At 41.6% G+C, this 13,083-nt stretch overlaps 1 protein-coding gene across 7 annotated transcripts in view; it reads right to left on the reverse strand.

The window, feature by feature from the left end:
- Positions 1 to 13,083, reverse strand: part of map4l (microtubule associated protein 4 like) — a 125,811-nt gene that overhangs the window by 34,057 nt on the left and 78,671 nt on the right. Inside the window, exon 1 of one of the 7 annotated variants that reach the window (XM_055014613.1) lies at positions 6,258 to 8,272. The exons of the other annotated variants lie outside the window; for them this stretch is intronic. Within the exon in view, the coding sequence (XP_054870588.1) occupies positions 6,258 to 7,842 (1,585 nt within the window). The 5' untranslated portion in view covers positions 7,843 to 8,272. Of the gene's footprint in view, positions 1 to 6,257; positions 8,273 to 13,083 lie in introns of those variants that run through there. 7 annotated transcript variants of the gene reach the window in all.

Genomic DNA, 13,083 nt, shown 5'->3' on the forward strand with positions numbered 1-13,083 from the left:
TCTAATACCACCACGCTACGATACACAGCTGCTGGCAACCAGCTGCATGCGCCGGTTTGTGTGTCTGTTTGTTACTGAGACAGAAACGGAGAGAGTCGACCGCCGCGTAAATCAGAGCGTGACTAACGAACATGGACGTGGAGCTGGTGCAAGGACATTTTCCTGCAGGCGGCGTCCTCCACACACACCAATAAACATACACACACACGCACACTTTCCTCCTTCCTGTCTCACACACACACACACGCACACTTTCCTCCTTCCTGTCTCACACACACACACACACACACACACACACACACACACACACACACACACACACACACACACACACACACACACACACAACACAAACCTAGTTTTGGATTATTGACCGTTATTGCTCCGGCTAGCTAGCATGATAGCTATCAAGCTACCACACTGTCATACAGGACGATCGATAGACTGATGGGTGCAGTAATGATCCACGTCTCTGCACACACATACAGTACACACGCACCCACACACGCACACACACACACACGCACACGCACACACACACTGATCTGATGCTTAGTGACACTGCAATTTTTACACAATTTTTTTTTTTTTTTTTTTTTTTTTTTTGCCAACAGTGGAAAGACGATCATAAAATTGAGCCTCAACAAAAAGCTTCATGATCACAACACGACTGAACAAACACCATGAGCCGAGTCAAGAGGGTCAGACTTCTATTTAACCAAGCAAACCTCTCTGGACTTCAGAGAGATGTTCCGACCAGCTCATGCGACAAAACTTCCCATTTAAGCTCACCAGATGACCCATAAGTCAGCTACATTTGCTGAGGGAGATGGTGAAATACAATTAAATAATCCAAAATAAGTGGAACTTTGAGCTTAGATACTTTTCACCATAAAATATTTGAGTTGTCCAAGAAAAACTGGTGTAGTAATAAGTGTCTGAAAGGAATTAGTTATATGGATAAAACTATTTGTAACAGTTATCACAATATTGACAATCTTTGTGTATAATGCTTTTTTTTGAAACATCAGATAAAGGTAGGAATGTCTTATTTAAACCTGCAAATTTAGCACAAGAAATCAACTACTGACACCATACAGTGATTTATAACCATGCTAGCAACAGCCAATAAAAGTAATATTTGTGCGTACTGACGTTGAGTAGTCATCTCTGTGAATAGCAGTTTTTATTGTTGGTGGACGAGTTTATATGCTCTGGGGGCAAAGCCAGGAGGTGGTCTGGGGTGGCCACAGCTGCCACAGACTAAAGTCTAGCCACTCAATAGTAAACCCATTTAGAAGTCTACACATGTACTGAGAGAACTGAACTAGCATCCAGTAACTATGTTCTGGCTTTTTTGCAGAATCATTTCTCTTCAACATTTGTTCCTTACATAAATACTGTCATTGGAAAGTATACAGACAGTATAAAAATGCATGGAAATGGAAAGATTTTATCATTTGTTATGAAAATGATTGTATTTTACATGATTCCTTGCTGCAGGTAAAACTTTGCTTTGACTTGAGAGACGACTGAGCATTAATTTGGAGAAGTCAGGACTTCACTAAAGAATTTTCCTGACATTATTTAAGCGTGTATGATTTTGCTGTGGATTTAGTTGAAGTTCTTGTACAGACTTAAAAACTGCAGTGAAGAAATCTACTTTGAAGATCTCTGGAAAAAAGTGGTACAAGCTGCCAAATAATGCAAGACTGACCCAGAACCTGCAGCTAAAGAAAGAAACAAAAGGAGGTCCTGAAAACAAGGACTCTTCTCTATAAGAGCCTTACAAGTACATATCCTATGTGAATTCATTTGTCATTATCCTATGGGCTTTATCATCATTTTAAAAAAGCATAAGTGTAGCAACCATTTCACATTTTATAATAATTTCAAGTTTATGTAAAATTTGTATTTATTTGAGTTCTCATGTACTTCTGCATGACAGCCTTAGCTGTGCAAATGATGAGCGAGTGACCAAAAAATGACTATTCGACTGACAGACTGAAAAAAATTCCTGAGGCATTTTGCCACCTGCCTACGATGCATGAACGTTGTTGAACGGCTACATATGCAGTGACGTACTGACATTTTACGGTGACACAATAACGTGGCTCTAACTTGTTTCCTTGCCAATGGAAAAGCAAACCGGTTCTTAGGAGACATGAGATCTGAACCAACTAAGCACCAGCACTGAACTAGCACCTGGTTCTTTTTGGTCGAAAAGGGATATGTGAGGCACCATCTCAGCTGAACCACCTCTGAAAAAAAGTCCACTGTCTGCAATGAATTGTCTTGCATGAGGGATTCACAGAAAACAATGCATGGAAGCAATCCGATGTAATTTACCCCCATGATATTAGCCTCGCTGCTACAAAATCAGCATTTTCAGGTGCTGCTACTTCACATTACCAGTGCTGTCATCGTATTTATTCGAAAGAAAAGACAGAAAATGTACTGCATTTGTCACTGTGATTGTTATTTTTTGCTGCTAATTAAAGACTGTGTGCAAAATAGAACAGGATAAGGCTATTCACGCAATTTTTTTGACAGCAGATCAGTTCTGAAATATGCCAGGGAGCAATGGAACATCGCCAACTTGCCATTGAGCAACAAGCTAACCAGCTCCTGTCACGATGCCCTGTTGTTCTGTCCAACGTGCATCGTGCAGCATGAAATCATATCACAGCTAGATTTACTTATTTAATATTAAAACAACTGGAAACTGACACACCAGTTGCTCATTTGACAAAACAGCTGCTGCAGAAAAGTCTTCACCTCACTTACTGGTAACCACCGGTGCTGCTAAATCGACAACCTTAACCTGAAAGATCAGCCGTAAAATTCTGAAATACATGTAGAATGCCAGAGGGAGCTGCTGTAAGTGTGTACCATGTGGGTATATGTGCATAATTCAAAGTAGAGTGTTGCAGTTGCCCAGACAAGCAGACAAAATAACCTAATTTAGGTTAAAAATATGACTGGAAAGCATTAAGATTCCACTTTAGGTGATTTGTGTTATTAATTCTTTAAAAAATGGCTGTAGAAAGTGTTGTTTTTGGTGTGAAATGAGACACCGTGAGTCCCTCATACACCTGTTTTAACCCACATGCACCTGGCTCACCTGTCTGCCTTCCCTTCCTGTAGTCACACATTCATCAGCAGGCTGCAATCAGTTCAGTGTTTGTCTGTGTTTTGTAATTTGTCTCTTTGGAAGTGCCATCCTCTTGACATTACAAGCAGTACAGGACGAAACACTGATCCCAGCTGAGAGAAGTGCATTAAAAAGGAAGTGCAGGTAGCTGAGCCCACCTGTGTGATGAACCGGATTGTGTATCATCACTGTTTGAGAATCCTGTTAGCTCAAGATTTGCTCGCACTTGTCTGCCCCTCCCCTCACAGCCGTGTACTTATTTGTGCAAATGTGTGTGTGTGTGTGTGTGTGTGTGTGTGTGTGTGTGTGTGTAGCTGTGATCCGTTGCTGTGCTGAATGAAAGAACACCTTAAGTCGCAGACACGCTGCCTACTGTGAGTGTGTCTGCGTAGGCGTTCAGATTCTGTAAGATTCACGTCAGTGGAAGCGCTTCACCTACACACACATCACCATCTGCACACACACACACAGTCACACAATGCTAGAAATAGCTGCTCTATATTTGAATGAGTACAGTCAGAGTCAATGTCTAATCAATGCCCCGGCTCTTCTGACTGCAGACTGAAAAACAGAACACGTTGCTGGATGGATGGATTAATCAGATGGAAACATGCAGCTTGTACTGAATAAAAATGCACAGAAAACAATACAATGAGTGGGAGAAGAGAATGACTACATTAACAGAAGGCACCTCTTTTGTTAACTATAAAGTTTAGCCCATGATTCCTTCATGCACTAGTTTTCTATTACATCAACATCACCCTCAACTTGCGAATAAGTCTTTTGAATTTGTCCTAGCAGTCATCAAAGAACGCGATTGAAATTCTGTGATGATGTGAACCCTGGCGAAACCCGTTTCCCATACTGATTTACATTACTTTAACTCCTATTAGAGGAGGAGATGACAATTAGAAGAAGATTTAACCTTTAGGATACTGGTAGTGAAGTCTTGTTAAACTGTTAAACTAAACAGAACAGTCTTCACAACAAGATCTTCCCTGTTTTTGAACAACAAATATGACAAACAGATTCTTATGAACCCTTGAAACTTTGTTATAAATCATGTTGTCTGCTCTCACTGTGTTGCCCTTTTGTTTTTTGTTGGTATTCATCATTTTGGCCACATGACATCTGATGAAAAAGAGCATCTTGGCTAACATTGACACATCTTAATATGCATTTTCCTGAAAGAAAACAGCAAACAAACAGATCAAATACTTTAAAAGAATCCACCAAGATCACAGAACCTATGTTCTCCCATTTTCCTACACTGAAATCTGAATATGACCATCTAAAACTCAATTAAGTCGCTGTTTTAAAGCCCAGTGACCTTTGTTAGAGACAGAAATGCAGCAATATTTACTCATGTTAAGTGTCAATGCTTGATGAGATTTTTGTTTTTTATTGACTTACATTTGATTCCTCATTGATGAAATATAAGCCTGAATAATTAAAATAAACTAAATCTATAATTTCTGATGATGAATGAAGAGAAATGAATGTCAAAAGTACAAAAGCATACCAGCGTGTATATTACCTGTTCTGAAAAACTGTAAAATTATTCCAAACTCAAGCCAGCAACTCAAAAATGAAAGCCTGCATTCAGCTGTAAGCAGCCACTTATGTAGATTGTGCAACAGTGCAGAAGGTTTCTCAGCAGCTTAGATGAGGATTTTTTTACTTGGAGCATGATGGTAAGAAAAATGCATTAACAGGAAGTACAACAAAAAGACTCATTTATGAATAATTCTGTCTTTTATCATCTGAAATCGGAACTTAAATCAGAACTACAGGGTTTCAGAATGTGGCTTTGACTTCATATACATTCACTATACCGACCAATATAACACACATCGGCCGTGCAACATCCCTTTAAATGCAGCTCATTAGCTTGATTTTCCACTATGTTAAATTAGAATAACACCGGTTGCTACTACATGTACACTGCAGATAGAAAGTGTCCTCTATCGAGACTGAAAGCTGTTGATATACTCTAAAATACTCCTCTTTTCAGTCATTGTCAGCGTTGCAGAGGAAGGCGCAGCCAACAACCTATATTTAGCCGAATGCAACTGAGCTGTAATGACATGTGCTCAGGTGAAGTGCAGGAAGGACAAAGGCAGAACTGCAGGTGCTCACGAGCTCAGCTGTATAATCATGACATTCACATGGCACACAGGCTCTGAGGAAGATGAAGGCAGAGCAGCATGAACAGTCCTCATGTTACTGGAGGGGCTTTTAATTCTTCGGTTTAATCAGTTTGTTGGCACGTGACTGGAGTTTAGGGCTTGACTTACTTTCAGATGATGAGGAGTTATGACAGCGCAACACATGGCCTCAGTAGCTACACTTTAGCTACAGTGGTGTACCATTCCTGCATACTACAGTGACTTATTGGATGCTAGTAGAGCCCATTAAAATGGTGACTGAGGGTTTTAGGTGGCTTCCAACATCAGTCTCGTGATGCATTTCAGTTAACATGACAGTAGTGGAAGTACTTATGAGTGAAAACTGTCAATTTTAGATGAAGATACAAATTGTGCAATGCAATGATCATGCTTCAGCTATGTAGGAAGCTGATATCTGCATGTTGAATTCTACTCCAATTATTGTTGCTCACCCCCTTTCTAAAGCATACCCTGCTTTATCTTCTAGTTTACTGTAATTGGAACCTTAAAGTACTAAATGAACATCATGCTATGTTGAAGGAGACTTAAAACAATTGATTGAAACCCTAAACTCATTAGGAAAATGTTTAGTTAGTTAGCAAATCAGTTGAGAAGTGGGATCTTTTCTAATAGACTTCTACACGAACTGACTTGTTTTTGCAGCCAGCTAAGTCGCCCCCTGCTGGCTGTTAGAAAAAAAGCAGTCACTTCTGCATTAGCTGGAGGTGACATGCATCTTTTATATACAGTCTTTGGGTTTGAATGGTATCTTTAAATTACATCTTGATTTGTTGACAACAGCCAAGAGCAGTCAGTGGCTACAACAGGTCTGAAACTGGGCGAGAAAACATCTATGTAGCATATGTGGTCATCTGCTTTTGATGTTCTCATAATAATGCCCACAGAAACGAACACACACAAGAGCAAAGTCTTACCCGTTATGCTCGGTTTATTTTCTTGGGTGTTGCTAATGGATATCCCTACAGGTGTTGGAACAGGAAGTAAAAAGTTGGCCTCGCAGCTCCCTTGATGCCTCTTCGGAGGTGGCGATGCTGGCAATACAGGTGATGCCATTAACGGGGATGACAGCATCGTCGCCATCGCAGCAGCAGCTTCGGTGCCATCCGTGACAGTGAGCGAACGTCGGACAGCCACATGATGGTACGGTGCCCTCGGTGGGCCTGATATCAGGGCAAAATTTGGCACATTGGACGCCATCACTGGTGGGCTTCCCATACCGGTGGGGTACGCTCCAGCCATTACCATGGGAACAGACAGATGTGAACAGTCAGACATTGCACGTCTTACTGCAGTCCGCTGTGGCTGTTCGCTAGTATGGGTTGGTTTTGTTTCTTTGTTGAGTGTGGCGCACGATCCCACTCTCCCATCACGATTTAAATCCTGTGGCAGGCTGGGACTTGAAACCACGCTCTCCATGACGCCCCTGCTTGGTGGAATACATGATCCTGCCATCCCCTTTTCAGTAATGCTTAACTTTTCTCTTTCCAAGTCACTCTTCCCTGCGACACCCAGTCCAACACCAATAGTAATTTTATTAGCTGAGGCCGCTGGTGGACCTGCTGTAGGCCCTTCAGTGTCACCAGTTTTACTTCCCATTAGATCAGCAGCAGGAAAAGCAATACCACTAGGATGTGTTTTAGCAATTTGCTGTCCTAAATATGGCTGAAGCATTTGATTTCCAGTCATACTTGCGGTGGAATTTTCTGTCTGATTTCCAAACAGGCTCCCAGATGTGGCGAAATTAGCAGATTTCTTCTCATCTTCTTTATTTTCTGATGTGGTACTTGTAGTGATGGTGGGGTTTGGTTTGCTTGTCTCTCCAGACCCTGAGGCCAGTTTCTGAGGGGAAAGTGAGCCCAGGCCATGGCCAGAAAATCCTGTTGTTTTTTGTTGCAGATTACTTTGTCCAAAGTTGAGACTGGATGCAGGTTTAGAGTCACAAGTCAGAAATGATCTGCCAAGTGAGACAGAAGGGGAAGGTAATGAAGAGGTAGGGGAGGAATGGGAAGACAAGGGGCTGCTGGGACTCTGTCCTGCACTCCCTAATGACCCCCCCACCTTATGTCCATCCTCCCTGGGCCTCCACCCTCTGGACTCCTCATCCTCTATCTTCAGCACTGGCATATTGAAGCTCTGCGTTCCTGGCGTCTCAGCCATCAACCCAGATCCAGATGACGTCCCCTCGGTCCTGCTTTGCCCTAATTTCACCTCATCTTCCATCACATTTATTCTGGACCCTGCTTGGGCAGCAGTGGCACCCTGCCCCGCCGGTGCCATCTGGCCTTGGCAGTGCCAGTCAGTGTGCCGACCAGAGGCTGGACAGGAGGGTGACAGCGAAGAAGAGGCCAGGACCGCAGGGACATTGGCACTGGAGAGAGCACTGGGAGGCTTGTGGTGGTGCTGCTGCTGCTGTTGATGCCCAGTGGAAGTCTGTCCATACCTGCTGCTACCACTAATAATGCCAGGCTGCTGCCAGGGTGAGCCAGACAGGAAAGACATTCTCCCGCACTGTTAGAAATCCTCTTGTCTTTTTTCCTCTCTCAGTTTCTTGACAGCGTCTCTCTTATTTACTCCTTTCTTGCAGTTATTTCTTCTTTCTCAGTTTGTCCTCCTGTCTCCTGCTCTTTTCTGTCTCCAGTAAGTGTCGTATTACTCCTGTTGTCCAGGAGGCAGATTTGTCCTCAGTATCCAAAATGTTGTGAGCTTAGGAAGTAGAAGAGGCAATGCATCCTTCTCTTTTCTTTAAAAGTGATGCCTTGCAGTTGTGTCACTGCGTTGATGCGTGCAAAGTGCGTGTGTGTGTGTGTGTGTGTGTGTGTGTGTGTGTGTGCAAAGTGCATGTGTGTTTACAGGCAAAAGAAGTGCATGTGAGTGAGAGTGAGTGTGCGTGTCTGGTCGTCTCGGCTTCTCTCTGAACACTGCACGGATCAGCTGTGGGGCTAAATTGCACCTTGCTCTCTCTCTCTCTGTCTCTTTATCTCTGTCTCTCTCTCTCTCTCTGACATCATACAGTCACATGACAGCCCGGAATATTCCCTCATTCGCTGGAGCAAAATTTCAGCATCTTGCCCCTAGCGACAAACGCGCCACAACCATACACACTTGTAGGCACAAGAATCGCACGCATACAGTGGCAAACATACACGCACACACAAACAGATCAATGGCTGTCACAGTTACTCAGCTGCCATGTGACAACCACCATTCACATGTTGCTACATAGTGAGAGACACAAGCAGAGATTAGTGAGCCACAGCTCAAGACTATAATCAACCTGATGAGACTCTGATTGGACTTTTTCAGCTCACAACTGGAAACTAAAAAAAAAAAAAAAAAAACAACATCACATATACTTTCAAGCTACAATTTGACTCACTGACGTCATGGAATGACATTGTGTGTGCACAAAAGAGCTGTGTTCCCAGAATCTTGTGTCCTTGCTTTGATTAATTTATGCCTTCATTGAAATTATTTTGTCCGTCTCATATTTTCACTTTCACTTTCTTTTTTTCACCCACTTAACATAGTTTAATCAAATTAGCTGATTAAGTTCATTAACTAAAAGTTTATCTTCAGTATATGCACAGTCCAGTAAGACAAATCTTGATGTATCAGTTAAATCTAGCAAATGACAATGTGAAAACAATGTGAAACAATGTCAGTGATGCATCATGGTTGCTGTCCTCACACTGGAGCCAAAATTACTACTTTGCAGTTTAGTGCCATCACCAATTCCCCCTATATATTTCCACTAATTTGATCAGTCATTTATTATTTCATATCTGTCAACACTGAGTCCCAATCCAATCAATGTCCTACATAATACACACTTCTAGCCTTGTAAATTAGCTGCAGTACCTGCTTGTACCACCAGATGGATTCTTATATTGTTCTATACTGTTGTGAGGACCAGGGCAATTCCATGTTGTCAGGCAGAGAACATTGCAGGGCATTAGCTGGTAATGAGGCACCATGACAAAGTCTTTTGTGATGCTAAATGACAGCACACACATTAAATTAAGCCAGGATCAGCTAATATGACAGCTGCTTTTGCTGCTATTTGACTTGCACAAGTAAAAGTACACGTTTTACTGAACATTATGATAGACAGGTGTTAATCTTTGCTATGAAAAAGTCCCAACAAAACAAACAACTGTTATGACTCACAAAGGTAAAGTTTTAATTACCAGGTTGCAGTGTGCGTCAGCTAAAAAAGCAGTCTTATAATTACCAGTTTGATGTGTGGCCTTTCAAAACAACACAAGGCTACTAACAGGGGTGCATGCTGTTGGTGTTGCCTCTTTAAAAGTCAGTCACAAAAACTACCAAAATATGGTTCATGGAGTAATTTTTTTTTTTTTTTATCAACATTGAATTGATTCACTCTGGGGCACTACTTTTACTGCCTTTCAGACCTTTAATTCAGACTACAGAGCCTAAATTAAAGGATAATTACTATTTTTGGGTTCTGCTTACTGTTCCAAAGCTTCTCTTATAGGATGGTGTGAGCAACTGGAGACTGTGAACACAATAGTGCACATGTGGCATGTGACACGTGTATCTAATACAAGCTACAATACCTGAGACAGGATAAAGTCAAACATACATGCTTGCAGTGATTTCATCAATAAACAATATGGCTAAGACACGTGTTGACCCTTATTTTAATTTTAAAAATACAATAAACAAAAATAAGACTAAAGCTAAATAAAAAAACCAACATTTGAAAACAGGAACTACAACCAACTGGATTCTATTTCTTGCCAGTAAAAAAAAAACGTAATGACATGGATCATAGATGAATGTAAATCTCATTATGTAACAGCTGCCACTTATAAACCATTTGTAGCCAAAGTTGAGGCAGAGAAGGGTGCAGTATGGCATTAAATGTTCTTTTTAAAGCAACGTGGTCTAAGTCCAGCCAGCAGTAGCCATCTTTTATATGCATTGCCAACTGTTACACTTGGTCTGTGATGCTATTAAGTGTCATCTGTAGCGAATCATTAGGTTTTACTGCTCTATATGGTCGTATAACAGCCAAGATATAAGCCCTCTCCTACAATACCCCTGTGACACACCACTAATTACATCAATGTGAAGTGCAACGCTTTCCAAGACCACTTCATTCAATATATGAAACATCTATCACTATAGTGTAGGTCCACATAGGTTTCTACCCGTTCAGTGCAAGAAGAAGTGGATCTTTTCCACTTTAAGAATAGTGCAATATTCTACCACACTCTGCTGGGATTTGTATTACAGCTTTGCAGGGAGGATTAAAACTCTTGTCATAGCAAACGGCCTCATCCTCAACTCTGCCTCTACTGTACGTCCCCATTTTTGCCTGTTACTGACTTCCGAGACTTAACTCAGAAACTGCATGTATGTGTGTGTGTGTGTCGGCCATCTATCAGTATTACATCTACTGAAAGTCATCAGCTCAAGTAATGCAAATGAAAACATTCTAACGCTGCTTCCAGAGCAACCTGACGTTTTGTGTAGCACTTGTATCAAGAACACGTGCACTGCAGTGAGCAGAAATTGACTTCAAGGAGTGCAGCCATGTGGTATTCAGTATTCTGTCTTGACAGAAGCTACTAGAGATTCTTGTGTTCGCTTAAAGCAAGAGGCAACCTTTCCGAAGGACCAAGGTCATGTTCAAAAGGGAATACTTCTCTCACAATATGCACAACATGCATCACAAAACTCTACAGTGCTGAATCAAAACATTACAACCACTCATATATGATGTACTGGACAGTAAGCCATGATTTTATATGTGGAGAAAAATGTGGAGTAGTAAAGAGCTGACCACGCTGCGGAAGGGCTTAATCCATTTGATCTGGATTTATCAGTCCATAAAAAGGACCATTATTACATATATCACTGCCATACATATGGTCCAGTCGGGATGTCTAGCACCTTCTAGTAGGCTTATTCCACTGAATGACAGTTTAGCCGCCCAGTTTCATTGACAAAGTGCATCAAAACTCTGCATTTGGTGGGTGCATGGGCTGGAAGTTGAAGTCGGCAAACTTTTACCAAGGAAACTTTAGTTAGAGTCCTTTCTCTGAATGTTTTTTATAGTATTAAATTTTGACGAGTCTTGTTTTGACTTTTGCTTCCACTTGCTGCTTGGTTAGGCATCTAATTGGCTGAGCTTTAGGCACCAAAACTCCTTGGATAAGTTAGGAAAAAGTCCATGGTTTGAGTTAAAAAACCCATATTAAAAAGAGTTATGATTCCTCCAGAGATGTTACATGCACAAGACCAAAAGAGGTCACCTACTGTAGGTGGTTACTTTCTGTTTATCAGTGATCAGAACAGATGTTAATGCACCTACTAAGCCGACTACAGAGTGGTGGAGGCCCTTACTAGCTCACATGTGTAGAAATTATATGCACTAATTATGAACCATTTAATCAGCTGATAACGTTCAAATTGGCTGCTAAATCAAAATTAGCAAGGCTTGTAGCAGTGCTGATAACATTTCAAAAGTGGCCCAGGGAGGGATAACGTTTCAATCAGACTCCCAAACACTGTCTAACCTTTTTCTGCAACTTTTCTGTTTCCTGTCTCTGCTCTAAGCCCCTCAAATCAGATATGTTCATGTGCAAAAATAGTCAAAGTAGCAGTCAACTGATCTGAGTTTGTGAATTTACCCAGGATTAAACCCCACTCTCCCACATGAAAGTCCTCTGGCCAACCTACTGCACCACCACACCATGTTCTCAATGCAAACTTTGTTGCTTTTTATATTATCTCACCTGCTCTGGGTGAAAACCCTATGATTGGCTAAAATCACCTGTCAAGAGCTAGATTTTCTAGAATCTGAAAATGGTGCCAAGAATAGGTACACAAGTCAAGTTTCATTTCAGACAACTTGAATTACAATCTGCAGAAAGGTTATTATGGAATATTTGCCCAATGGTGCCAATGGTGTCTTACCAAAGGTCACCTTGAGATATCTTTACAGTCCAAACCCTAACCCTGTTTTGGCTCAACAGTGTATGCTTAGCGTGGTTTTTGCCAGCTAAAAAGCTCCCCTCTAGAACCACAATTGGGATATTAGTGTCATAACAATGTGAAAGTGACGATACAACAGAAAGTGTTCAGCTCTCTCAGAGGACTGAGACAGTGGTAGAAAGCGCTGGCAGCTGCAGAGCATGTAGACGGTGGTTAATCTCTCTGGGGGAAGTCAGGAACTGCTGGGAATCAGCTGTCAGAGAGCCTCCCACTGAAACACCATTTTAAACAAATGGCTGATAAAGAAAAAAACCATCTCTCTCAAGTTGTGCACCGCGTATGACAGTCGAGTGTCTCCCACCAACCACACTTCGCCACCAACACACCCAAAGCCTGCGCCGAAATAACAACAGCAGCTCGTCAAGCATGACTGAAAATGAATGAGTATGATTACATAATCCTCCATAAACAATTTGTCTGCTGTAACCACAGAGGAACAGTGAGCCAAAGAGACGAAGAGGAAGACATTAGACTGTTGTTTAGCTTCAATAGACTTGGAAAGGCTGGCTATTATGCAAGAAACATGGGCAAGACTTCTGTTAAAGTTTGAGGTGGCTTGATTCAAATGGGATCTGGGGCTTAAGTAGAAAACTTTGAAGTTCCTAAGAGATACAGGTATTTTAGAGAATACAACGGCTAGAATAAAACATGGAGGACGTTAAGGACTGCCCCTTGTATTCAGTCCTGTCCTTCACAGCACTTTCACATGATTAG

This window comes from Amphiprion ocellaris, chromosome 10, assembly GCF_022539595.1.
Source record: "Amphiprion ocellaris isolate individual 3 ecotype Okinawa chromosome 10, ASM2253959v1, whole genome shotgun sequence".
Lineage (NCBI taxonomy): Eukaryota > Metazoa > Chordata > Actinopteri > Pomacentridae > Amphiprion > Amphiprion ocellaris.